At 44.4% G+C, this 26,154-nt stretch overlaps 1 protein-coding gene across 1 annotated transcript in view; it reads left to right on the forward strand.

Annotated features, from left to right (window-relative positions):
• LOC147890189 (callose synthase 9-like) overlaps positions 1 to 26,154 on the forward strand; it is a 243,601-nt gene that overhangs the window by 199,123 nt on the left and 18,324 nt on the right. Inside the window, exons 44-48 of the mRNA XM_087390160.1 lie at positions 6,767 to 6,880; positions 6,991 to 7,079; positions 7,206 to 7,361; positions 7,460 to 7,562; positions 23,153 to 23,272. Of these exons, the coding sequence (XP_087246286.1) occupies positions 6,767 to 6,880; positions 6,991 to 7,079; positions 7,206 to 7,361; positions 7,460 to 7,562; positions 23,153 to 23,272 (582 nt within the window). The remainder of the gene's footprint in view (positions 1 to 6,766; positions 6,881 to 6,990; positions 7,080 to 7,205; positions 7,362 to 7,459; positions 7,563 to 23,152; positions 23,273 to 26,154) is intronic.

Raw genomic sequence — 26,154 nt, forward strand, 5'->3', positions numbered from 1 at the left:
CTCTCTCTCTTTCGTACCTATAGTGGTATGAGAGCAGGTTTTGCTTCCAGCTCTCAAGCTCTCCTCAGCCCCCGATCACTAGTACCTTTAGTGCTGTATCGTATTGGCACAGTCCATATGTGAGCAGACCTGCATCACCTGTACCTTCTGCGTCGCCGCCGTACATCCGTACTTTGCAGTTATACACTGCGCAGTATCTTCCGTACTCTGCGCATCACTTACCTTCAGTGGTAGTTCGCCGTACGTACGGTGAGTTCTTCGCCGTATGCCGTACTTGCAATGCGCCGTCGTACTGTACCGTACGTGAGAAGACGTGCATCGTACTCGTACTCTGCGCAGTACATCTGCCGTCGTATTGTACCGTACGTGAGCATACTTGCGACCGTATGTTGCGCTGTACTCCATCCGTACGTCGTACTGTACCGTACGCCATTTCGTACCTTCGCTGTACAAGGTCCTTGGTCTCACTGCAATCATCTACAGATTTGGGGCTTTTGCAGGACATTGCAAAATTTGGGGCTTTCACACATTTGCCCTCTTTTTGGCCTATTTGCCCTAAATAAATTTAGGCTTTTGCCAAATTTGCTGTTTTTGCATCAGATTGCAGTACATTGGGTCATATTGCAGGACATTCAGTTACATTTGCAGGGCATTGAGTCAGATTTGCATAGATTGGGTCACATTTGTAAAATTTCAGCAAAATTTGGGGCTTTTCTGAATTCGCCCTCTTTTTGGCCTATTTGCCCTCAATAAATTTGGGGCTTTTGCCACATTTGCTGTTTTTGCAGTGAACATTGCCTGTCACAGTCACATTTGGGTCAGATCTGCATTTGCGCTTTTGGGTCATAGATTTGCAGATATTTGCTGTCATTTTTGGGACAGCCAGCTTTTTTGCAGTGATAGCCTTGAGGCTTTTGGGTTTTCAGGTTATTTGGAACAATCAAGATTTATTTGGAGTTCTTCGTGAAGATAAGTTGGATGGCACCAACTATCCGATGTGGTCTTATCTGATGAAACATATTCTTGTTGCAAAGCATTTGTGGAATATTGTTTCTAGTGCTGATCTGAGGCCAGCCAATGCGACAGTGGTTGGTTCTACTGCTGCACCTTCTGCACGTGGTACTCCTCCTGATGCCTCTTCCTCTAGCACTCCTGCTGCTGCTCTTCCAACTCAAGAAGAGTCAAGATGGGATGCAATAGATTTAAATGCACATTCATGCATTGCTTTATCATGCAAGAGAGTCATTATTCCACACATCCGGTCTTGCAGGACAGCAAAGGATGCTTGGGATAAATTGGCTTCTCTATATCAGATTCGCAATGAAGCTCGTGTTGCATATTTGAGAAGGCAATTATAGGAAGTGAATGTGAATATGAATGAAGGTGAGTCAATGGATGCATATTTGACAAAGGTCAAGGACCTCATGGAACAGCTTGCCAACATTGATGAGGTGGTGCCAAATTTACAGCTTGTCAGTACTACATTGAATGGACTACCAGATACATATCAAGGGTTTGCTACAACCCTTCGATTAGTGGCCATGGGTAATCCAGACCACTATTCTTTTGATCAGCTAGTTACTTTGCTTTTGCAGGAAGAGCAAAGTAGAGCTAACAGACAAGCCATTATTCTTGATCATGCATTTGCTTCACAGCAAACAGGAAGAGGCAAGGCTTCCAAGCCTATGGGCAAGCCAAAATCTGCGCATAGCAGCTGCAATTCCTCCCATGCATCTAAAAATACAGCAGATAAATGAAAGAAGAAAAGATGCAACTATTGTCACAAGCCTGGACATGACATTTCAGAATGCAGGAAGTGCATTGCTTCAGAGAAAAAGAAAGCAGGATTGACAGTTAATGCCTCACATGCCATTGAATCCCATGAGCCAGCAGATGCTTCACATGCACATGCTCTTCAGGATGATTGGGCATGGGCTGTCCATTGCTCATTTGATCCCTCCAAAGCTGATGCACTCTTTACTGCTAATGATGCTCAGTCTTGGTACTTTGATAGTGGTGCTTCCAAGCATGTCACATCTTGCACACAGTTGTTTCATTCTCTAACTGATGCACCTCGAGGGGGGACTGTTACATGTGCCAATAATGCTTCATATGCTGTAAAAGGAGTTGGAGATGTGCAGCTCACATCCATTTCTAGCCATCCTGTCACTCTGACAAATGTTCTGTTTGTGCTTGGCATTGAAGTCACTTGATTTCAATTTCAGCAATTGCTACTTCAGGTTTCAAAGTAATTTTTGATGGCTACAGATGCCTAGTATATGATCTTCGTGATGACAATGCCATAGTTCTCACTGGCACTTTGCAAAAAGGGCTTTATCACCTTGATCATCATTCAACTGCACTTTCTATTGAAGCATTGGCCATTTCAGATTCACAGCTTGCTGAAACTCATCTTCGGCATGAGAGAATGGGCCATCTCAATTATAGAGCTCTTGCAAAGCTACATTCACAGCAGATGGCAAATGATGTACCTCAGACTCACACAGTTACTAAACATGTGTGTGAAGGTTGTCTTTTGGGTAAGATGCATCGATTTCCTTTTCAAAAGAATTGTCTAAAACTCTCACAACTTTATTTCCGTGGGAGTGGATCTGATTTTTTAGTGCTGATTTTATATGTGGATGATATGCTTTTCACGGGCCCAGATACTCAGCAAATTGCAGCTTTCAAGGCTGATTTGCAGCAGATTTTTGATATGTCAGAAATGGGACAGCTCCATTATTATTTAGGCATTCTTTTTGCTCATGTTGAGGGGGGTATCATGATGTCTCAGTCCAAGTATATTGGACAGCTCCTTGATCGTTTTCAGTTTGAGGATTGCAAGCCAATCTTTACTCCAGTGGACCCTGGCTTCAAATTCTCACCTCATGATGGGATCGCACCATGTGATATCACTCTTTATCAGCAGGCTGTTGGATGCGTTATTTATTTATGTCACATCAGACTTGCAGTATGCAGTATCTCAGCTCAGCAGATTCATGCACATGCCCAGTTCACCGCATTGGCAGGCAGTGAAGCAATGCTGTGAAGAGAGTTTTCAGATATCGCAGAGGCACTCAGGATTTAACCCTCTTCTATGGTGATCAGGGTTCACTTGCCATGCATGCTTACACGGACAGTGACTGGGCAGGATGTTCCGACACCAGAGTGTCACATATTGGCAATTGTTTTTTGCCTGGCAATTCATGTATTTCTTGGCTCAGCAAGAAGCAACCGATAGTTGCCACGTCTAGTTGTGAGGCTGAGTACAGGGCAGCCTTCACCGCTACAGCAGAGTGTGTTTGGCTTCGACAGTTACTTACAGATCTTGGTATTTGCCAGACATCCTCCACTATTGTCTACACTGACAGCTAGAGTGCTTTGGCCATTGCGCGTAACCTAGTGTTTCATGCGCGTACCAAGCATATTGAGGTTCACTATCATTATGTTCGGGAGTGGTTGTCAGCAGGAGACATGGAGTTGTCCTATCTTCCCACAGAGGACAACATCGCGGATATGTTTACAAAGGCACTTCCTCGTCCTAAGTTCAAAGTCTTCCGACAGGCTTTACACTTGGTTCCCTTTGTTACATGATCTGACATTCCTTATACATTCATAGATGGCTATATCATTTTGGATGAACATGTGCCACCACGACCAGAAACTACCAGGTGTTCTGAGACGTTTGCAGAGTACTGCAGCCCATCCCATGGAGGGGGGTTTGTAGGCCATCTTTTGGTGGTTCTAGTGATGCCCTATAGGCCATGGTATGTGCCTTGTAGGCACTTGTAGTGTTAGTGCCTTCTATGCCACATAGGACACTTAGTCCTATGTGACACCTAGGACACTTAGTCCTAGGCCTAGATACAAGTACTTTGCACTTGTGTTTAGGAACCTTATCTAAATATTTTGACGAGACTTCTACATCGACTTCGTCCTGTACTTGCACTCTCTCTCTCTCTCTTCGTTTCGTACCTACAATGATCAGGGATATGTCTTATCTTTTTCTCAGGCCACTGCTTCCTATGCATTGGGAATGCATCCTTTTCTACCTGTTCCAGTTGTGGCTGACACAGACATGCTTATGGATAGGCAATTGCAACCCTCTGCTACATGCACTCATCCAGTTGCTCTTCTTGCCTTAACCTCCATCAAAGCCTATAGGCTTCTTGAGCCTTCTCCATGGATTCAGCAATATGCTAATTTTCTGTGGCATATAAGGAAGCCCCTCTCATGGTGGCGGAGGAATCTCGGGATATTATGGAAGTGTAAAATGCCATTGAAACAAAGACTTTTTCTTTGGAGATGTATGATAGGTAGATTGTTAGTGGGGGTCACACTTGCTAAACGTCGCATTGCACCATCCACATGTTTAAGATGTCAGGCTCCTTCAGAGACTGTTATTCATTTGCTTTGGCACTGCCCGTGTACTAGGATCCTCCTCAGGAGAATTTCAGATTATCTTCGGATCCGTTTCCCGAGTAACAGATTTTGGAAACATTTCTGGCTCTTTGGCAAATTTATGAAGTATCTGTCTCAATACTCACTATTTCTCTCTTGGGTGCGATATTGGGCTCTTTGGACAATCTGAAGTGAGCATAATTTGGCATACTTGGGTCGGCAGATTCACAAGTCATATGAATCTTTCCGAGCCTCATTGCGGCAATCCTTATATGATGCCTACCATGAGGATGATATGACTGCTTCTTGCATAGAGCTTGTCTTTTTATGTTTCTGATCTTTGGGATACTCTCCATTTTGGAGACCTCCCATCATGTAAATTTATGAGCATATAAATATACTCCATTGGATATTACCCAAAAGAAAAAAAGTGTGTGGACGATCGAGGTTATACACTTTTCTTTCAATAGGCCAGGAGAAAGTATTGCTTAGGCATCCATCATAGACCTATCTAGCATTTTATTACCACTTTTTTGCAGCCTCTTCAGCCTATCCCTTGTCTACTTTCTACCTGCCCCTTGTTAGACTGGCTGTTTGATCGTGAGACACTAGGCTATCGTTTGCTAATCTTTTTGCCAAGAAGGAATATGACTTCGTGCTTGTAGAGCCATGGATTCAAGACTATGGTAGTCAGTTTTGGCATCTGAATAAGTCCCTCTCTTGGTGGAGAACTTCTCTTTGGTGCATTTTGGAAGACCAAACTCCCTCTCAAGCAAAGAGCATTCCAATGGTGCTGTTTTGTTGGGGCTTTACCAATGGGATTGTTCGTGGCCTCCATGCACATTGCTTTCATCCAACAAAGGCAGTGTTACATTTGTTTGGACTTGTCCTTTTGCATGGGATTACTTTTTCTGCTTGATGACAAGGCTTTGAGCTCGTTTTCCATCCACTTCCTTTGGCAAGCGGTTTTGGTTGTTTGGAAGATATGTTTCTATTTAATAGTATGATTATTTTGGACTCTTTGGTCGTTGTATTGTGCTTGTACTATTCGATTGTATGAGCACTCTTCAGTGACTGTCTTTCCATACTTTCAAGCTTCTTTGCGTCGGTCTCTATAGGATACTCATTCCTTTGGAGGCGTTCGTGAGGCCTTGTTGGAAGTTTTTTATTACTATTTTTAGTTATGAGTTGTAGTTGTCGCACTTTAGGACAGCTATGAATGTAAGTGCTTTTCAAAAATTTTCTTTTACAAAAAAAAAAAAGGCGTGTGTGTGTGGGTGCTTGCGTGTGCTAGATTTCACTTTTAAAAAAATGTATGTGTGTGCGCGCGGGCATATGTGGCAGCTTGGAGCTGCAAATTGCCTCTACGTGAACAGGTCCTGTTGTGGGGAGTGATGCTTGGTGTTTTCCCTTTTGGTCAACTCGTGGCACGAAGATATATTGCTCCTATTGTTTGTCACAAATGCCTAGCTCCGAGGGAATCATTGACCTACGTTTTTTGGCATGGCGCTGAGACTCGTGACTTTTTACTCTTTTCTTGAGCAATGTCTCGTGACACGATTTCCTACTTTTTTTGGCTAGCATTTTTTGCTATTTGGGATCAATCCATGTCGACATGATTTTGGCCATTTCTTCACATTGGCTTGTTATTGGGGACTTTGGACTTGAAGTCTCACCTTCTCGAAGTTTCACTTTTTTCGGATTTCAATCGGACAATCGTTTTATGATTCTCCTGCTTGCTTGTCTTATAATGCCATTTTTTGATGTAATTTTATGTTCCTTTTTCTGGGAACTGCTTATTGTAATATAAAGTTACATGGTTTCACAAAAAAAACAAAGTATGTGTGTGTGAGTGGGTGGGTGTGTGGAGGTTAGGAGACTGTGCGTCAGTTGTTTTGGCATTGTCCGTGCTCTCGTAAGTTTTTTGATCTGCTTCGACAACGCCTGCAAGTGAGATTCCCAGTTGGTTTGGCATTGTCCGTGATCTCGTGAGTTCTTCTGGCTATTTGGGTGTCATCCTTCCAGACCGGAGTTTCATCTTTTCTTCGTTTGGGTTCGCTAGTGGGCACTATGGACATATAGGAATTATAAAGTCTTTGGTGATCCTACTTTCTCTCTGTTTGGCTTTTTTAGGCGTTCTCTGCAGCAATCTTTCTTTGATTGCTTGCACACCCGCTGCATAGATCATGAGGTCTTTTTGGCATATACTGAAATTTTCAGTTGATGTAATTGTAGCACCTTATTTTGAGGTTTCTACTCATATAATATAATCAATCAAAGATTTCACCAAAAAAAAGTGTGTGGAGGTTAGGGTTTATTTCTATATGCTGGAGGATCCTTGACATGCAGTGTATGTGGCTTTCAGGCAATCATAAGTTTTGTAACAATGCAGTTGCAGTTGTGCTCGGTCTTTTTCACGTTTTCCCTTGGTACAAGGACACACTATTTTGGTCGAACTATCCTGCACGGTGGTGCAAAGGTATGGGGTTGATTAACTTTGCATGAACTTTTGGTTTTGCAGTTTATGGGACATTTCTGTCGGTGTTCTATGAATTGACACTTGTATCATGTTGTATATTTGCTATCAAGTATCGAGCCACTGGAAGAGGTTTTGTGGTGCAACATATCAAGTTTGCAGACAATTACAGACTGTTTTCTCGCAGTCATTTTGTTAAAGCGTATGTACCAAACCCTTCACTGAAGATGAGTGAAATAACAACTAAACTTTTTGGTCTTCGAATTTTGATTTATTAAGCTTTTGGTTCTTTCCTTAATTTAATTTGTGCATCTGTACTTGTGGACAGGCTGGAAGTTGTAATGCTTTTATTTGTATACCTTGCATATGGTTATGAGACTTCAAGTACAAGCTACATCCTTCTCAGTTTCAGTAGCTGGTTTCTTGCCCTATCTTGGCTTTTTGCCCCCTACATTTTCAATCCTTCAGGTTTTGAGTGGCAGAAGTAAGTATATGGGTTTCTTTGTGTCTTCTTGTCACATTCTCTTGGTTTATGTTGTATTTCTGTATTTCTCATTTTGATTCTTGTCCTTACATTTACAGGACTGTAGATGACTTTGACGATTGGATAAACTGGCTATTATATCGTGGTGGTGTTGGTGCAAAGGGTGAAGATAGTTGGGAAGCATGGTGGGAAGAGGAGCAGGTGAGCATTTGTCTTGATGTGAAAACTTCTTTATGAAAAAGTATATGTTTAAAAACATTCTGGATCTCCTATGTCAAGAGTAACATATCTCTGTTCTTGGTGGTGTGGTATTTGTGTGCCCCATCTTCTAAGCGTGGTATTTGTGTGCCCCATCTTCTAAGCATTCAAATGCATATTTCCTACGCATTCCAAGTTGCCTTCTGAGTTGTTTGTACAGTAAGATTGTCAATGGAAAAGCAAATGACAGGTCATTCCACAGCTGTCATTTGTCTTTGGTCATATAAGGCTGTTTGCGATATGACTTCAAGAAATGTCACTTGAGTTACTGCTATACTTATGGTTCAAGGTCTTTGATTGTCCGGATTGAGCAGCTACATTGCTCAAGACCAGCCCTTTGGCACTTAGTTCCAGGAGGGATTTCTTGATGCCCTTTTCATTGGGTTTTGATCGTGTGGAGGAGGATAGTCGGGTCACTTCTCTTTTCATCAGGTTCCCCGGGCTCCCGCAGGTGTACCATCTATCGGAGCCGTGTTCAGCTTGGTCACAGAGACCCCCTCCCCTCCTCTACCAGGCCTGCCCTCGCGAGCAGTAGAGGGAGTCAGGTTTGATGGGGAGCCATGATTTAGGGTCATTGTTTTTGACCCTAACATGACGGATGACCATATCATGCTTTAGGGTCTTGATGGCTCATTCTTCAGACAGAGAGTCGAGATTGTAGGGAGGCAAGACCAGTGTAGGATCTGCAGGATTCCTGGGTGTTTCGCTAGATATTGTCCAAGGAAAAAGAAAGACCCTAAAGGTCTTCTGGTGCAGCTCTTCCTCGTTTCACTACTTCAGCACTGACTGCATGTTCTGCACCTTCGACACGTGCTACCAGACCTTCGACACATCGTCCTGGACTAGCTACTCGTCCAAGACCTTCGGTACCTGCGCGTCCAAGACGTTTACCTTGTCCTCCCCCTATTGTCTCTTCTTGGGTACCAGTGAGGCTTGTCGCTCCTGGTCATGTTGGGCAGGCGGGACGTGTGTGTGTCATGGTTTTAGGTGTTGATGTGGTCTTCCCCGTCTACCAGACCCACACATGGTTCACTCGTGGATAGAGTCAGGGGTGACAGTCATGCTGATATTCAGTCCCCTAACCTTCCACCTGAGTAGTCCCTCTTCCTCTTCTCCTCGATGTGTTACCTCTTTCGCTAGAGGTAAGGGGGTTATCTCTTCCACACCACCAAGTGTAGGGATTCTTCGCACTGGGACGCTAGACATGATTCACAGGGACCCTTTTGCAGCTCTTGCACTTTAGGGGAGGTTGTTATCGGAGGATTCCTATCGATAGCCCTTCCCTCTTTGCAGGTCTGGGGGTCCTTTCCCTCGTTGATTTTCCTCGAGTCGATAGGAGTTGTTTCCTTGGTTCGATGACAAGTGCTGAGAGGCGAGAGCCCACCCCACAGGGGAGCATGCCTTAAGCCATCTGACGTAATCTGAGGCTCAATAGATCTTCCAATAATTGACATGCCGTAAGAGGCGGACCCTCCTCACACACATGATGGATGAGATTGCGAGATCTTTTTCAAGAGGAGACCTGACCACTGGATGTGGGTTTCTATCGGAGGGGAAGCCACCTATTCCCAGCATTGACCCAGGTGTGTGCCTCACGTATGCATGCTCCTTCTATGTTGCTCAGATGCAAACACCACCAGACATGTCCTGTATGCCCATGCCCACCACGTGTTACTTGTTCAATACAGAGACTGTACATGCTGCACTTTGCCGGCTACACAATTGGAGAGCATAGGATCACGAGGGCCTACGAACTAAGAAATTTGCACATGGGTAGGAGGTCTTGGATCCGGTCCTACACAAATGTTCACCGAGGCTGAATGCCAAGGCTTCCCACCTGCTTGGAGCACAAGCGCTATTGTGGCGATAATCGAAGCCTGGGACCCTATGGATACTGGGAACTACCACATACTCATGATTGGCTACACTTTCGCCAATGTTAATGGGTTGGTATTAGAGAGGTAGCTCAGCAGTCATACAGAGGCTTGGGGGAAGTGGGCACTTGGACAGGCAAGATTCCAGAGGCAACATGCTAGTCTAGATCACATCTTCAGTTTGAGGGATATGATTGAGGAGGCGAGGTCCAGATAGCAGTCTGCACATGCTTTGTAGATGTTCAGAAGTCCAGCTATTCTGCATGATCAGGATACTACAATGTAGATTTTAGAGACGTTGATTTGACGTGTGATGAGCCTATATGAGTTAGTCAGAGACAGAGTTCGTGCCCTAGGTGGTCTATTGGATTGGGTTCGAGAGCACCATTGGGGTGAAGCAGGGTTGCCTCCTCTCACCGACTCTCTTCACATTCCACATCGATGAGATCACATGCTTTAGAGACGGCCTAGGGGGATTACTGGTCGACCTCATGATACATATACTGCTATATGCCAATGACATACTTCTTATATCATCTTCAGCGAAGGGGCCTCCAAAGACGCAGAGACATTTGGAAGCCCTAGAGGTGTTCTACAGAAAGAGAGAGGCCTGACAATCAACCTTGGGAAGACCAAGGTTATGGTCTTTAACACCTCTCATGTAATGCACTTCCGTCTTAGCTTTACTTTACCGTGGTGAGCCAGTGGAGAGTGTACAGTCCTACACATATTTGGGAGCATTGTTCACATGACCTGTTTTTCATGATGACTCATGCAGCCCGCACATGAGTCTTATGGGGGTGGAGTGCTTTGGCATAGCTAGAGAGACGATTCTTCCAGGCACACTTTGAGAATCCGCCGACCAAGGGTTGGCTTTTCAACACGTTAGTGCGGCCAACTGCCATGTATGCATCACACTTTTGGGGCATTGATCTCTCGATGATAGAGTGGATGATATTTGAGTGGCTACAAGTTACTATGGGGTCCATATGATTTGGAGTAAGGCTTGAGTTTCACATGAGATAGTACAGGCAAAGTTTGCCATGACATCTCTACAGGTTAATGCCATCTTTCAGACAATGACTTCCAGCCATAGACTATCGAGGCTGGCCCTAGAGTCATCGAGACGACTAGCAGAGGGGGCGAGACGTGTTCTGCACGCATATCCACACGGTTTGCCAGGCATGGTATTTAGATGGGCAGGGTTCCCCACTTTCAGTACAGCATGGACGCACCTCCTGAGTCAATCCCACCAGATGAGATTAACCGTATCATACGGGTAGATCTCCTTTAGCTCCATATATCTTGGTCCTTTTTTTTCTTCAAAAAGATTACTTCATTAAGTAAGAATGAAACCAACAGGAGCAAGCTCAAATGTGGGAGCACGTCATGACATGCATGAAAGAAAAAACAACTCAAAAAGAGCTAACAAAAATCTAAGGTGTAGGCGAGCGGGACGCCAATACTTGCGACACGGAGAGCGACTAGAGCACACTCTATTGAGGTCCGGCTTATCACATCTTTCTTCAAGGGAGATTGGCCGAGATGAGGGGTCACTCTGAACATAGCCTAGCGAGTTTAGAGATGGAGGAGACGCACTCACAAAACCCCCCCCCCCCCCCTTCCACCATAGTGTGAGTGTCACGAGAACATGAAAAGTGATGTAAAGTATCTTTGTAACTCAACTCAAGCTTATCCCATGGTTGACCATGGTTAAGTTTAATAATGGTTTGGTCATTAGAAACTGGCTAGAGGAAGTGCACACTTCCTAGAAGTTCCTAGGGACAAAGTTTAGGTGCACCACTAGGTCCTAGGGGCAAGGCAAAGGCTTTAAAATAGGGGTCTAAAGGTTTGGCCCAAGTACTGTCAACGTTGTCCTTGGTATGGGGGTTATGACTTTAATGAACGGGCAAATGGCAAGAAGGAGTTGCCATTTGTCATGCATGTGTATGCATGGCCTTCCCCCACCTTTCATCTCTCTCCCCTCACTCTCCTAGAGGAGTTGGACGTCAAGCAAAAGCTCCCTGTGTGTTTTTCGTTGCACTTTTGCTGCTCCTTCTCTTGTGTGTCGATGCTCTGGTTGCCAAGCATGCATCCCGAGAGTCTGTACGGCCCATGGCACAAATTTCGAGGCTATTTTCGTGCAATACTTACTATTTGCCACGGGATTGGAGGCTCTCTACTACTGTACGACTTGTTGGGCATGCGATTCGAGGCTCTTTGCTATTGTATCGATCGTGGGAGCACGGAGATCGAGGCATTAGATCTCAGGGTCGAGGCTTTGGGACAGATCTGATTACTTGTTGACCTCTAAAGCTCTTTCTTGCTCACCCTTCGCCCTCTACCCTCATTTTCTCTCTTATCCTAATTGTTGGACGGCACATGCACCCTGTGGGGAGCCTGGACAGAGAATAGGTGCGAAAAAAGGGCTCGCCTCTCTGCCACATACAGTGGGAATTGGTTCAAGGTTCTGTTTTTCCTTGTTCTTTCTTTCAGGACTCCTTCAAGTTCTAGCAAGCACCCATAGCAAGGGTGCTTCATGTGGTAGGCCTAAGGACAGTGTGGATGCATGTGAGAGCCTTGAGGCTGCCTTGAGCTCAGTTTGCCAGTGGTTTGGATGCCTGAATGCCTCTCAGTCGGGTCAGATCAGAATTGGATGCCTAAGTATGCCTTGCCAGTGGGAAGTCTAGTGGTGCACTTGTATTAGATGCCTTGAAGATGGGTAGAGCATTTGCAAAGAAGAACAATGCAGGGTTGAACCCTTGTTGTAAAACATTTCCATTCGAAAGCATAAAGGGTGCCAAGGCATTTGGGGCGAGTGGGTGCACTGTGTACTATTTTCATTGAGCAGGGGCATTCTAGCCTCACCTTTGTTGTTGTTGAAGTATGTTTCTAAGTTGTGCTAAGTGATTGACGTGGCTGAAGCTTGTGTTGTGGCCATTTATGAAGTTTACGATTGAGTAGAACAAGACTACTATCCTTTTGTTTATCGAAGGCCATTGTTGGGATCGTCACCATCTTCCTATAGAGGTGAGCCCTGGTAGTGTTGGGTGAAGGACACCTTCATTGCAATTGTTGCTATAGCCATCAATCTTAGCAAGCATGTCACACCGTGAGAGTCATTGACCATCTCTGAGTAGGAGGGGCAGGAGAAGACAGCCTCAGAGAGCTTTGAAGAGGAGCACATCATCAGCAAGGGTGATGACCAGCAGGATAGTGGGGCACAACCAATTTCTTCATAGCATGCCACTTAGGACTCAGAGGATGAGGTAGATGAGGCAGAGGAGCTTGATCCCAACGCCGTTTTTCAGCTGCTAATGCAAAGTGTAGCAGGAGCCCTGTCGCAGTTGCAACATGCTGTCATGGAGATTATGCAAGCTCCTCCCCTTATGGTTGCTTCCCTTGGAAGCAAAAAGTGAGCTCAGAAGAAACAGAAGAAGCATAGGACGACTCAAAGGCACGTTTCTTTTAGTGGACAGCTTTCAGAGATGCCCTCGATCACCCCTATAGTGGGTGATGCCAACAACTTTCATTCAGTCAATCAAGGACAGCAAGCCCTTCCTCAGCCCTTGATGCATCCATGATATTTTGGAGGGGAATCGGTTTTCCAGGCAATGTTGGCACCATCCGCAAAGGCACCCGCAATGTCAGGTGGGCAGCACGCAGCTCGGAATGCAGAATTTCTGCAACCTATGATGGGTGGAATGCCCCCTGCAAATGCCAATTTGATGTACTCGACCATTGGGATGCAGCCTGGAATGCAGACAGGAATACCTGGGACAATGGGCAATACTTGGAATATGCCACAGATGCAGGGAGTGGGACCTGGAATGCCAAACCCCACCATGGGTACGGGTGGAATGGCTTTGAATGTGGGAGTAGTGATGCCTCCACCGTTTTTACAGCCCCCCGTTTATGACAATCTCACCCCTAAAAGCAAATTGAAAGATTACAAGGAGGGAGGGGCAACTGTAAAGTTTCAGACCTTGAATGGGATGCCGGACATTCGTACAATAGTTTGATGTTGCCTACTTAGGTGAACACTTCACAGAATCCTCCAAAGTCCAAAAGGCAGCCACCTTTTTGAAGGGCAATGCGCTCCAATGGTGGACCAACCTTCTCATTCAGTTCGATTCAGTGGAACAAATTCATTAAAGCATTCCGTAGGTATTGGACAATAATGATTTTGATTATCTAAAACAGTTAAGGATTCCATGTGGGCATTTACTCAAACAAACTATTCAGTATATAATTCCTCTGAGCAAGTGCGTAAAATGATTCTTTAGTTTTAGATCTTGTAGAATTAGAGTTAAAGACCATAAGATATGATCACCCATAGGGCACATCATAGATGTAATACTTTTTTAATATGATCACATCTGGTTTCTTAGGTATAGAAGGGTTTTCAATGAATTACATTCTCTAATTGATTTTAATTTAATGATATTCAAATCTTTAAAGTCATCAACCCTATAGTTTCTAGTTTTATAATCCTTCTCTAACGTAGTGGTCACTTGATCAATTTGCTTCAGTTTTCAGGCACATTCAATCTTCAATATTGTTGCATGACCTACATAATCTTATATCCGGTATAGGCTATCATGTCTTATTCTTCTTCTCATGATACTTCTATATGATATAGTACTGTTCTTTTGGCCATTATGCTAGAATAGATAAGCATTGTCCTAAACTTATATGTCATATCTTGTAAATTAACATTTTTAGTTGGCCAGCACTAGAGCGTTTTATGAAACTCTAAAATCCTGCGAAGCGATGTGGCACATTCGAAGCTGTTAGAGCCTGACCTATTATGAACTACTTACAATTGCCCATGTAGCTAGCAGCTGGACCATATACTTAGCAGCTGGCCAAGCATTCTAGTTACTTCTTTGATATAGAAAGTAGAAAAAACATAACGGAAGGAAATAATATGCGTGAAAAGGTCCTTAAGCTTGTATTCAAGAAGTACACCTTAGTGCTTATGATCTTCCATGTCTTTGCTTGCTTGCAAAACTTGATAACTAAGGTCGATCAGTTGCCTTCCAAAATAGTAGACCGTTCAAGCTTTTCCTTTGGCAATTTACACACCTCTTGAATCATTTGCCACCTTCGCACGAAATTGACACTTGCATTGACAATCCAGTCCTCAATAACTTTCATAGGCAAAAAAATCATCAGCAGCTCCAAAATGGCATCGCTGTTGGTCATCTGTCCTTGTAATTCACATAAGTTTGCAAATAATTGCCCAAATGGCTTCTTCAATTCCTCTGATCGGAAGACCAATGATCTTTTCATTCGGACTAGTCACTATGCCAATGTGGATAGACGTGGCTGACACCAGTGTGATGCGGGCTGTTGCAGCCATGCAGTCGCTCTGTTGCAGCTCTGCCACGTTGCAACGGAGTTTCTAAAAATAACTTTGGAGCCGCACAAAGAACAGAGCTCAGACTATTGGAATGTGGACTTTTAGAGGAGCCCTCCTGCAGAAATCCGGTAGAGGAAGAAACAGTGAGCGTGTGACGTGTACATGCGTGGAGGCCCAATTTACTACAGATCTGGCTAACGGCCCTGTCAGACCTGTGCAGAGAATTTGATTCTGGATAGTTTCATGCGAATTCTGAGGTCTACTGCAGGCTCTGTTTAATATGGAGTCCCTGCTGCACAGTTTAGTCCGCCTATCAGCAAACTTATCAGTTCCCAAGGTAGCTGTAGGGTATGGCCAAACTCTGTGCAGTCGGGCACAGCTGCTGTTACTGGCGTACTTTTAGGATGCTCTGCTTCTGAAGACGGTTCTGACTCTAGGGATTCTGAGTGAGTATTAAATACCTTAATTTATTGTTGCAGTTGTCAGGCTAGTCTAAAGCTCCATGCAATCTTGACAGTTTGTATCAATTTTCTGGGCTGACTTCTTGGGATTGGAATTGAACAACCGTATCCTAAAAAACTCTCTTCTAATCTCAGTGCTCTTGCAGGTCCTGCTGCCCGAAAATTTCGTTACCACTGATTGGCCCGTGAAGGGTTTTTGTATATAGTTAGCTTGTTGCCTCCTGATTGTGGCATTTCTTGTTAGCATGTCGGCTTCTCCGTTGGTTTTGGTATTGGGTTAATTTGGTTTCGTTTTCAGCTCAAAATATTTGTACATTATCCGCCTTCTCTGGTTGTTTTTCTTGGATTTCAGCACACTGTTGTAATAAAGGAGGTCTTTTTGTTGGCCAATGGCTTCTGTAAAGCAGTTTGATCAGCACATTTTTGTAACCAGTGGTTCAATAAAGTTTTCTTTCAACTCCACTCTTGTGAAACACAATGGATATGGATTGGTGATACATTTGGAAGTTGGGTGACTCTGATATGTTTTCGATAGGACTTTTTGCTTCACCTATGACAATTCTTGTATTTAGCAAAGGCATTCTTCCTGCACATCTTTCAATATCACTTATTCACCAGGATGGTGAATGATAGTGGCGGGGGAACTATTATACTAAGATCATGTAGTCACTTAGTGAGGGGATGACATGGTCGCAAGGATGACACAAGTCATGGCGATGACATGGTCACAAGGATGACACAAGTCATGGCGATGACATGGTTGCAAGATGACACAACATGGTCACCAGGATGGCATAGTCACATGGGGACATAAGCACATGGTCATGCGTCAAGGGTCTTCATGTCGCGCAGTCATGCTCTACCAACCTTTGCAGACCTGACTCATCCAACCTTTGCAGACCTGACTCATTGGTGGCACAAATGTTTATCTAGTGGTACCTTGTCAGATACAGGGTGGTTGCAGGTGGTGCATATGGAGTATTTACAACGCACCGACTCGGTGCAAGCTGGCCGTTGCAGGAGACATGAAGAGACTCAGCGGTGGGATGGCTAAGGATAAGGGGACAGCCAATAGGAGAGAGGGAGGGGATTTCCTGTCCGAAAGGCGAGGGTGAAGAGGAGAGATGAGGGGGATGGGGATTCATTCCACTGTGTGCCTTCTCAGAGTTGGCTGCAGTCTTCTATTCTCTTCATTTTACAGGCTGTCCCTGAACTAGTTTGGTTTATGAGGGTCCCACGTGTCTACTAGCTCTTCATCCCCCACTAGAGCGTAGCCTTGTTGTAAAACCTACAAAAGCATAAAATTCACCATGTCAACAACTTTTATGAATACGAAATTTTACACAAGTGAAGCTATGCAAGCTAGGTAAAGAGAGAGGTGATGGGACAAAGCATTGGATTCAATCTACCCCTCTAGATCGTGGCTCTTGCTTCCGATCTGTTAATAGAGCATCCAAAAGCAGAAAGATTTGTTAATAGTACATCCAAAGGCAACCCTTGTCCACAAGTTGAGGGAGTGCTCAACATAGCTCTACAAGCTCAAAATAACTCAAGGTTTTTAAATGCCTTTGTCAATCCTTTGGCCCATAGCTTAGTCTCATGATACAAATACACAAAATAGGCATGTGGTCAATACATTCCATGCAACACCTCAAAACGGTATATCCTCACAGGCTTAACAAATCTTGGCGCAAGGCATTATCAGTAACATCTTCATCATCTCCATTCTTTGGTATCAAAGTCATCATCTCCTCCAGTTGCCATCTTCCCAGTCAATCAATGCATCATCGGCAACATCTTCATCATCTCCATTCTTTGGTATCAAGTCATCATCTGTACCCAAGTTGCCAATTGTATTAGGAACAATGAACAGATGAATCATCATGCCAATTAATCCCAACACAATGAGACATTAAAACACCCAGCCACCATCTTTTTTTTGTGAAATTTCTTTTGCATTATCTTAGAGAGTCACAAGAGAAGATCTGAATGTCATAGTCTATGTACTGAGTATGCAAACAATCATAAAAGCACTGCTGCAAAGAGTGCCTGAAAAAAGAGAAAAGTGAAAAAGTTGGATCACCAAAAACTCTGTGATTTCTGTCCTTCCATGGAGTCCAGAGTGCCCAATAGCGAAACCAGCTGAAAAATAAATCAAACTCTTGTCTAGGTGGGTGAATCCCAAAATGCCAGAAAGATTTTCCAAAAGTAGAATTCGGACATCTGGTTCTCAAGTGCTGCCCAAGGAATCCTAAAAAGTCACGGGTGTGGGAGAAATGCCAAAGTAGATGAGGGACTGATTCCCGCATACATCTAGTTGCAATAACACCAATGACACTAGAGACATTAATATTACATGGAATCACCCACAACACAATCTATCTAGCCTAGCAAAACGTAGATTTCATGAGCCGTCCCCTCGTTAAACCTTCACAAATGCATCCTTCGGAGGTCTTGCCATGCCTAATCACTTTGCAAATACCATCAACAAGAAAATGATAATGGAAAACAATGCATTTCACCTTGGATGGATTACTAGTGGAGGTGGTTGCATCCTACACATATTGCAATTCCTTTTCTCCAGCCTGATTTTCACGATGCAACCAGGCTTATAGGCCCGACTGAGAAGGGGATACGCCGCACTAGCCAGAGACTGGAGCGGGAGTTTTTTCACTCTCACTTCCAAGATCCTCTGACCAAGACTCTTCTCTTTGACTCTTTGGTCCAACTAGCAGGTATGTATGGAAGCCCTTGTTGGAAGTTCTCGTGCTTTCACGCATGATTCATAGTAAGCCTTCAGTCCCGCATACATCTAGTTGCAATAACACCAATGACACTAGAGACATTAATATTACATGGAATCACCCACAACACAATCTATCTAGCCTAGCAAAACGTAGATTTCATGAGCCGTCCCCTCGTTAAACTTTCAAAAATGCATCCTTCGGAGGTCTTGCCATGCCTAATCACTTTGCAAATACCATCAACAAGAAAATGATAATGGAAAACAATGCATTTCACCTTGGATGGATTACTAGTGGAGGTGGTTGCATCCTACACATATTGCGGTTCCTTTTCTCCAGCCTGATTTTCACGATGCAACCAGCCTTATAGGCCCGACTGAGAAGGGGATACGCCGCACTAGCCAGAGACTGGAGTGGGAGTTTTTTCACTCTCACTTCCAAGATCCTCTGACCAAGACTCTTCTCTTTGACTCTTTGGTCCAACTAGCAGGTTCTCGTGCTTTCACGCATGATTCATAGTAAGCCTTCAGTCTCACATCAGATAGTCTTGTTTGAGTTTGGAGCATTCCCACTAAAGCTGGATGCAACGTTTAAGGTTATCATGTATCTCTATTGCATTAGAGAGTATGGCTCTTGCATCACAAGGCGATGTAGGCTTTCTTGGTTGGCTTTATCCTCGCCCATGGCACTAACGATAGAAAGAAAGAAAGAAAGATATATTAACGTGCTCAGGAGACCTCACGGGCCTATGGGACAAACACACACCAAAAGGTGAACACCAAAACATCAGTTATAGACTGAGAGTGTCTTGTGAGTATATATAGCACTCATAAAGTTATCAGAGGTTAACAACAGTCTCCTACCAATGATAATCGGCCTGCATTACATCAGTTTGAGAATGAGAGTCCTTAGGCTTGGATTTGAAGTCTCTTAGCAGTGCTTTTCCATCTCTGTAAACAGCCCATTTTCCTTCCTTTTGAGCATCCTTCACTTTAGCCAATTCAGTCGCATTCATTTTGAACTGAGTTGGGGTGAGGTCCTCCGGTATCCATATTTTAGTGCCTTTCAGCTTATTGGTTTGCTTAAGAATCTTGCTTCTTTTCATCTTGTTTTGGAAGCATACTTTGGCTTGTGTCCCCCCCTCTTGTAAGACAACTATTACGTCTTTAGCATCCTTAAGTGGTCATGATATTTTCCAGTTTTTCCTTTTGAGTTCCTTCAAACCAGCCTTGTGGTAGCCCCCCTATGCGTACGAGTCATGTATTAGCCACCCTCTTTTCCTGTTCTTGTACTTCGTCATACACATCCGAAGTGTTAACTTTAGTGTTCAGTGTTGCTGTAATTTCCTGTTTTACTGATTGGAGCTGACTTGTGACCAGGTCCCGGACTTTAATCACCATCCGTGGTGTGGGTGCTGCTGTATTATATATCTGCAGTACCTCATGAATAATTTCCTGTTTTCCTTGTGCTTCCCATGCATCTGTTTTCCTCTCTAAAGCTGCAAGTCTGAGCTGGAGCTCACGGATTTCCTGCTGTAAGTAATAAATATGCTCTTGTGGGTCTATCATGCTTACCATTCTCTTCTCCTGTAGATAGTTCTTTGCATATGGGGACGGGTCATGATCTTCAATACATCTCGAGCCATCATGCGTCAGGAGCAGTTCACATTTGCGGGGTCATCTGTTGATATAGTTTCATCATACACTTATCTTGGGATTATTTTCTCCGGACCGAGCTTCACTATGAGACCCGCGATGCAGGCACACTTGAGTAGAGGGTATGCTTCATTGGCCAGACTAGAGAGGCAGTGATTTTGCTCGCACTTTCAAGATGGAGACACCAAGGGGTTGCTTTTTGACTCCTTGGCTCGCCCAGCGCGGATGTACGGCAGTCCTTGTTGGGGGCCAGACTTGTCAGATACAGAGTTGGCCCGTGTGGACCGGCTACAGATTCTCATGTTATCACGGATGATTCGTGGTAAGTCATCCGTTCCTCACTAGATCATTCAGGTTGAGTTGGGTCACTCCCTTTACAGCTAGATGCTGCATTTTAGGTCATCACATATTTGTACCAAGTTAGGGAATATGGAGATTATACCTCAAGGCGTAGTAGGTTACCATGGATAGCTCTATTCTCTTCTGTGGCACTTGCAGCAGGAGGAGATCAGAGGTGCTGGTATGCACGTACAGAGAGATGGTTTGAGCGACTGGGGCTCCACATGGATAGACTACCTCTCGTCCAGTATAACATGGATGCTTAGTTTTCTCCCCTCTTATCAGACGAGGTCAACCAGGTTATCCGTGAGGATCTACTACAGCTACACACTTTTCGGACTTGGTTGAGACCGAGTGAGCTCCCAGTGAAGGGTTTCATTGACCCACCAGGATACACACAGATTCACCTATCCCACAAATTTTCCGGGTCTCTTTACAGAGACTTCGCATCGAGAGCGGTAGAGCAGAGCGACTACCTAGGAAGCGGCGCATATGCACACTGTGTGACATACAGGAGGTTGAGATAGAGGAGCATTTCATCTTCAGGTGTGCTCTGTACTATGAGATCTGAGGACGTTTCGACTGTCTCTTCAAGGATAGTTATGGAATTTTAGCCCGTTTCCTCTCCTACCCAGACCAGCGAGAGACACTTAGAGACCGCGAGAGGGTACTCTGAGCATGGAGACGGGAGCAGACTTCTTCCTTAGTTGATCCCTCTTAGAGCTCTATCACGGGGTTCTTTCAGCTAGATCAAATGGACTCCAACGAGATGAGGCCTCAACCCGAGTGGGAGGCACGTCAGACTCACTAGCGGTTGGAGACACATATAAAATTGGAAACATATCTTCCTTGCTCACGAGATCAGAGACATGGCCGATTAGCGTGATATTAGCACTAGTTCATCGTAGGTCATGCTAGGAGAGCACATCGAATGACACGTACTAACAGCCGTCAGTTGTTTTATGTCGCCATAGCTGCCTCGCACATCGTTGATCCCTTGCTAGCTTGACTTCTCTACCATCCCTCCCCAGATGGTAATCACAGTGCCGCTAGTTCTCATCCTTTCCCTAAGATTAGAGAGTTTTCTTTGTTTATGTATCAATATCACTATGATGATGGTTTTGTCGTGCATCATGGATGTTGATGCCTGGTTTAGAGGCTCCATCCCTCCGCTCACTATATCAGGTCTTTTTTAGTCTTATATACTCTTTCGTCTTTCGAAGACTTTTAATAATCTCTCTCTCTCTCTCTCTCTCTCTCTCTCTCTCTCTCTCTCTCTTTCGTCTCTCTCTCTCTCCCTCCCCCTCTAGACATGTCTTCCTATGCGTGAGAGGTCACCGTAGAGGGAGACAGTCCATATGATACAATCCATGATGACACCATGGAGCTCTCCAGGCAAGGAGACATCCTCCCGCTAGGAGACTTCAATGCACCGATAGGGTATAGACAGGAGGGCCTGCTTGATTTTACAGATGACGCAGATCCTCACATAGTCCTGGAGCTAGATGCAGCTGAGCTTAGGATATTGGCACACTCCACAGATGCTGCACAGGTGACAGGATATGGGCGACATCTACTTGATTTAGGAGCAATCCATGACTTGATCATCTATAATGGTCTTTAGAGATGGCTATTGTCTGGTGGACTCAACCTGTTTCTCACATGGCGATGGGTCCAGTACAGTGGACTACCTACTAGGCCCACTAGCCGTTTCATGGATACACGATTTCATTGTACCCTATTAGCTTATCAGTTCATCAGGTTTAGTTAGATCTGCTTGAAGTTAAAAATAGGCCATGAAATGCTTATTTTCAATAATATTTGTGGAGTTGCCTTTTCTGAGGAGATCCTCAAATAAATATCCCATCCTGCACAAGGTGACCTCCCAACCTGCCGGTAGCAAATTCTCCATCATGGTAAGCAAGAGACTCCCACTTTTTGTAGGACTTCCATAGTTGTTTTTTGGATAATGTATGGACCTGGGAATATCTTGCTCGTCTAGCATCGATCTCAAATTTTTCGAATTCCCTCTTATGTTGTTTTGTAAGGAGTGATTAGGGTTGGGACTCCACATACACAAAAAGAATGATTCAAGAGATTGAATCACTATGCCACATTCTGTCTTGCCTCTCTTTGTTGCATAAACACCACTATAGATCCTCAAATCTGATGAATATGCTCGCTCTAGAGTAACCTGCATGGCTTTGTCTTTTTTATCAACAAAAATGACAATGTTGCAAATTGCCACTTTGCTAATGGTGGTATATACTATTCTATCAATGAAGTTATGGATATCATCGCTAGAAACTTCATTGATAAAGATTAGTTGTGGCTTATCCCATGCTGACTCATTCTTGAAGAAGTCATCTTCTGAGACTCCCCTAAAGTTCACAAGCTTTCTAGACTATTTTTCAGTTTAGCATTATTAGCACTCAGCAATGGCCTTAGCGTGCACTGTGTTCAAGCCCATTGGGGCTTCTATGAGATCATCCTTTTGGTGTACTTTGTACCTTGATCCATAGGCCCGTGAAGTCTTCCACGGACGTTAGTTCATTTTGTATCTAGGATTTTTGTAGCCAGTTTTGGCATCTTAGCGGTATTACGATGAGGCCACCTAGTTGGCGCATCGTTGATGATGTATTTTCCTTTCGGATGATTTTGTGTCCCATAGGCCATGTATGGCCTTCCGTGGACCTTTAATAAAATTTCTTTCTTTCTTTCTTTTTCTCTTTCTCTCCCCCCCCCAACCCCCCACATCTCTTGGTGCTTCCTTTTTTGGGTTTTTTCCTTATACCTTGTTAACCATCATGTTTATCAAGAGATCATGTAATGTTTTGAAATCTAGTTAGTAGCTCTGCTTACTCAAGTTGTTTCTCTCCTTGAGTATTTTGTGTGCTGTTTGGTCTTGCTTTCTTTCTAAGTTGTGTCCTCTATGTGTGCGTGCATGTGAGTGCGCGTAGCCCCCCCTCCCAAAAAAAAGTATGCGAGTGTGGCGGGGTGGGGGGGAGAGAAAGGGAAATTTGTTTTATATTGTTCTCTTATAGAAGTAACCAATAGTCTAAATGTAGCAATGTGGATTTCTTTTGAGTTTGCAGGAGCACATTCGTTCTATACGAGGGAGGATTTTGGAGACTATATTAAGTATCCGCTTCTTTCTCTTCCAATATGGAGTTGTTTATCATTTAAAGGCAGCAAGGGGTAGCACAAGTTTAGCAGTGAGTATATCCTTCTAAATTTTATCTTTGAGCGGGATTCCTTGACGACTTTCCTAGTTTTTTCATTGTTGAAGGAAGAGCATCTCATTGAGCAACATTATATGACTTTTTCAAGTAACAACCTGTTTTTTTTTTGGGGGTTTTTAGGTAGGGGTGAATTTTACAAAAAGAAAAAGTGTGCGTGTGTGTTAGAGAGAGAGAGACAGAGAGAGAGAGAGAGAGAGAGAGAAAGAAAGAAAGTGTATTATTGTCCACTAAAGGCCAAAATGGGCCCATGGGACATCAAGAACTCTGCATACAAGATAGCACAAAATCAACGTGCCACAAAGAAGAGGCATCGTCGAATATCATCTAACTGCTACGCAATACAATGCAAGTGAAAGTACATAATGTCAAATCTGAGCCTAAATACAAAGTAAACTAGATGCAAGGAAACCGCCCCTGGGTGCAAAATGGGGGGATGAGTACAATATGCCAATGCAAAGATGCAAGTCCAAGTGTCACGGAGTCTGAGAACCAAAATAATACTGGAAATCCTGTCCATCGACTCTGCCTTCTGCTATGAGAGTACAAATCTGAGCAAAGGTGAGGTGAGCGGCTGGTGGGGCGAGATCTCCTCCGAAAAGCTGCCATCATCTTGGATCGTCTGGAGATGAAGCGACGAGTATGTCCCCTATGTAACAAGATCCTGCGGCGTCTACAAACCATCTCATATGTACATCCACAGGGTGGAGGCATGTGTCCTGTGTGAGCTCTGACCTCCTCGTGCTCCTCCTGGTCTCTGTCCTCTGGTATAGCGTGTGCCTGAGCTCTATCAGGCTGGGCTCTATCACGCTCCGGTCTGTGCTGATGGTCTCTGAGGTAGTCTCGTCTAGGCATAGTGGCCTCCTTGACATAAAGAGCTAGGCAATGCTGATCCTCGTAGTCCATCACTCGTGAGAGAGGTCCAAAGCCATCCGTGAAGAGACAGTGGAATCTACCTCTGAGCTCATAATATAGCGGGCATCTGCAAATGAAGTGCTCCTCTGACTCCACCTCTCCCATGGTGCAACAAGGGCAGATCCTGGTCTCTCGGCCTGGTCGCCGTCCATCCTCCATGCGTCACATCCTACCAGCCTCTATCTCGAGCTGATGCGAAGAGACTCTAAGCTGGCCAAGGGCAATCCTCAGTGAGTGGGACATGTGGATACCTGTATAGCCTGGTGGAGTGACAAATCCATCCTCTGAGATCCGAAGGAAGTGGTCACGATATGTGGCCATCTTTGTCGGAAGCTGCGTGGGATAAATCCAAGTGCGATACGTATGAAGCTGCAACAAGTCTGCTCTCGTGACCTGGCTAAGCTCGTGGCGAGTCAACTCGAGATGAGGGGCATCTATGCTGTATCGGAAGGGAGGCGGTCTATCCATGTCTAGTCCAAGAGATGTGAGCCACCTAGTGAGTCTGAAGTACCAGCAGTATCGGGCCCCAGATCGTGCCAACTCCATAGAAGATGCAAGTGCTAACCATGGCAACCGAGCTCTGCCTGCTGCTGAGTATCCAAACTCCCTAACCCTGTGCAAATACATGACCGACTGAAACGCTGCATCCAATGCAAGGGGAGTAGCTCCAAACTCTGCTAGCATGATCTCGTGCGGAACTGTAGCCTTGGCCCTAATGAGCCGAGAGAACATGATGATCTGTAACCTCTCTACTCGTCTCCAATCTGCAGTGCCGAGGTCTCCTGCCTAGAAAGGAGCTGCATACATCGCAGCTGGTCTCACCAATGTATCAAAAAGCAAGGATCCACAAAGACCAAAAATGTTATGTGGGACCAGCGATAGCTGTGACATTAGAGCGTCAGGTGGCTTGCATAAAGAATAAAGTCAACTCAGGTCATTAGAGGTCCTATAGTTTAATCTAATCTATTGCCATTAGGAGTCTATAAGAGAGTTGCATACATAAGTTCTAGACTCAGAGTCTTTTGGTTTAGGTTAAGATTTGAAATCACTGATGAGTACGCCTTAGCTGTAAGCTAACCATTTACCATTGTTGCAGCGTCCTTGACTTTTTAAAGCTCATACACATTTGACTTTATTTTGTGAGAGGTCTAGCTTGACGAAGGATATGCAATCTTGCTTCTTTGGTTATGAACGTTAGAATAGCATGATTTTGTGGGGGGCATGGGAATGCATCAACTATGTCCATGTTCCATGTTACCTTGTGCACTGCGTGCTCTATCGTTGAGAGATTCTCCTAGACGGTGCGCTCCGTCTTCCTCCACTCAGGACGGCCCTTGACACTTTAGTTCGGGGCAAATTTCTCCAATTGTCGTTTCTCCCTCAATGCTGATTTGGTCAGCCAACCTTAGTGTCAAGAGCTGCTATGACTTCTGTTTTGATGGATGTTATGTTGGACGTAACCGTCTTCTTGGCTCCGGCAAATCTGCTTGCTCTCCCTATTTCTCCTCCTCCCTGGATCTGATGGACCTATGTATTGACTATGCCATCCAATCTGGATCTAATTTGGAAAAAATACCTATGACACCAAAATCTGAAATACATAAGGCTGAAACATCCAAGCTAGAAGTGTCGAGTATACCTCCACAGCATGTACTCACATAATATATGAACAAATGCCTCTTGGAGATAGAGGATATGGCTTTTGCTGAAGCTACGTAATGATTTTGGAGGCTGGAGCTTCACATCTCATGGAGACATGTGTGAGGTCTACCTTTGTTGCCATCTAGTTCGATCCATTGGTCAGGCTTGTGGTTGTATAGGGTTGGCTATGGGTGATCAGAGTAAAGTGGTTAGACTTGAGTGGGCATTGGTAGTGTCCAACTAGAGTCCTCGTGTCTCTAGAGCATGTTTGAAATATCTCTTTGTTGCCCTCTACTTACACT

This window comes from Dipteris shenzhenensis, chromosome 19 (genome assembly GCF_047967505.1).
Source record: "Dipteris shenzhenensis isolate YYH24624 ecotype China chromosome 19, Dip_SZ_1.0, whole genome shotgun sequence".
Taxonomy (NCBI): Eukaryota; Viridiplantae; Streptophyta; class Polypodiopsida; order Gleicheniales; family Dipteridaceae; genus Dipteris; species Dipteris shenzhenensis.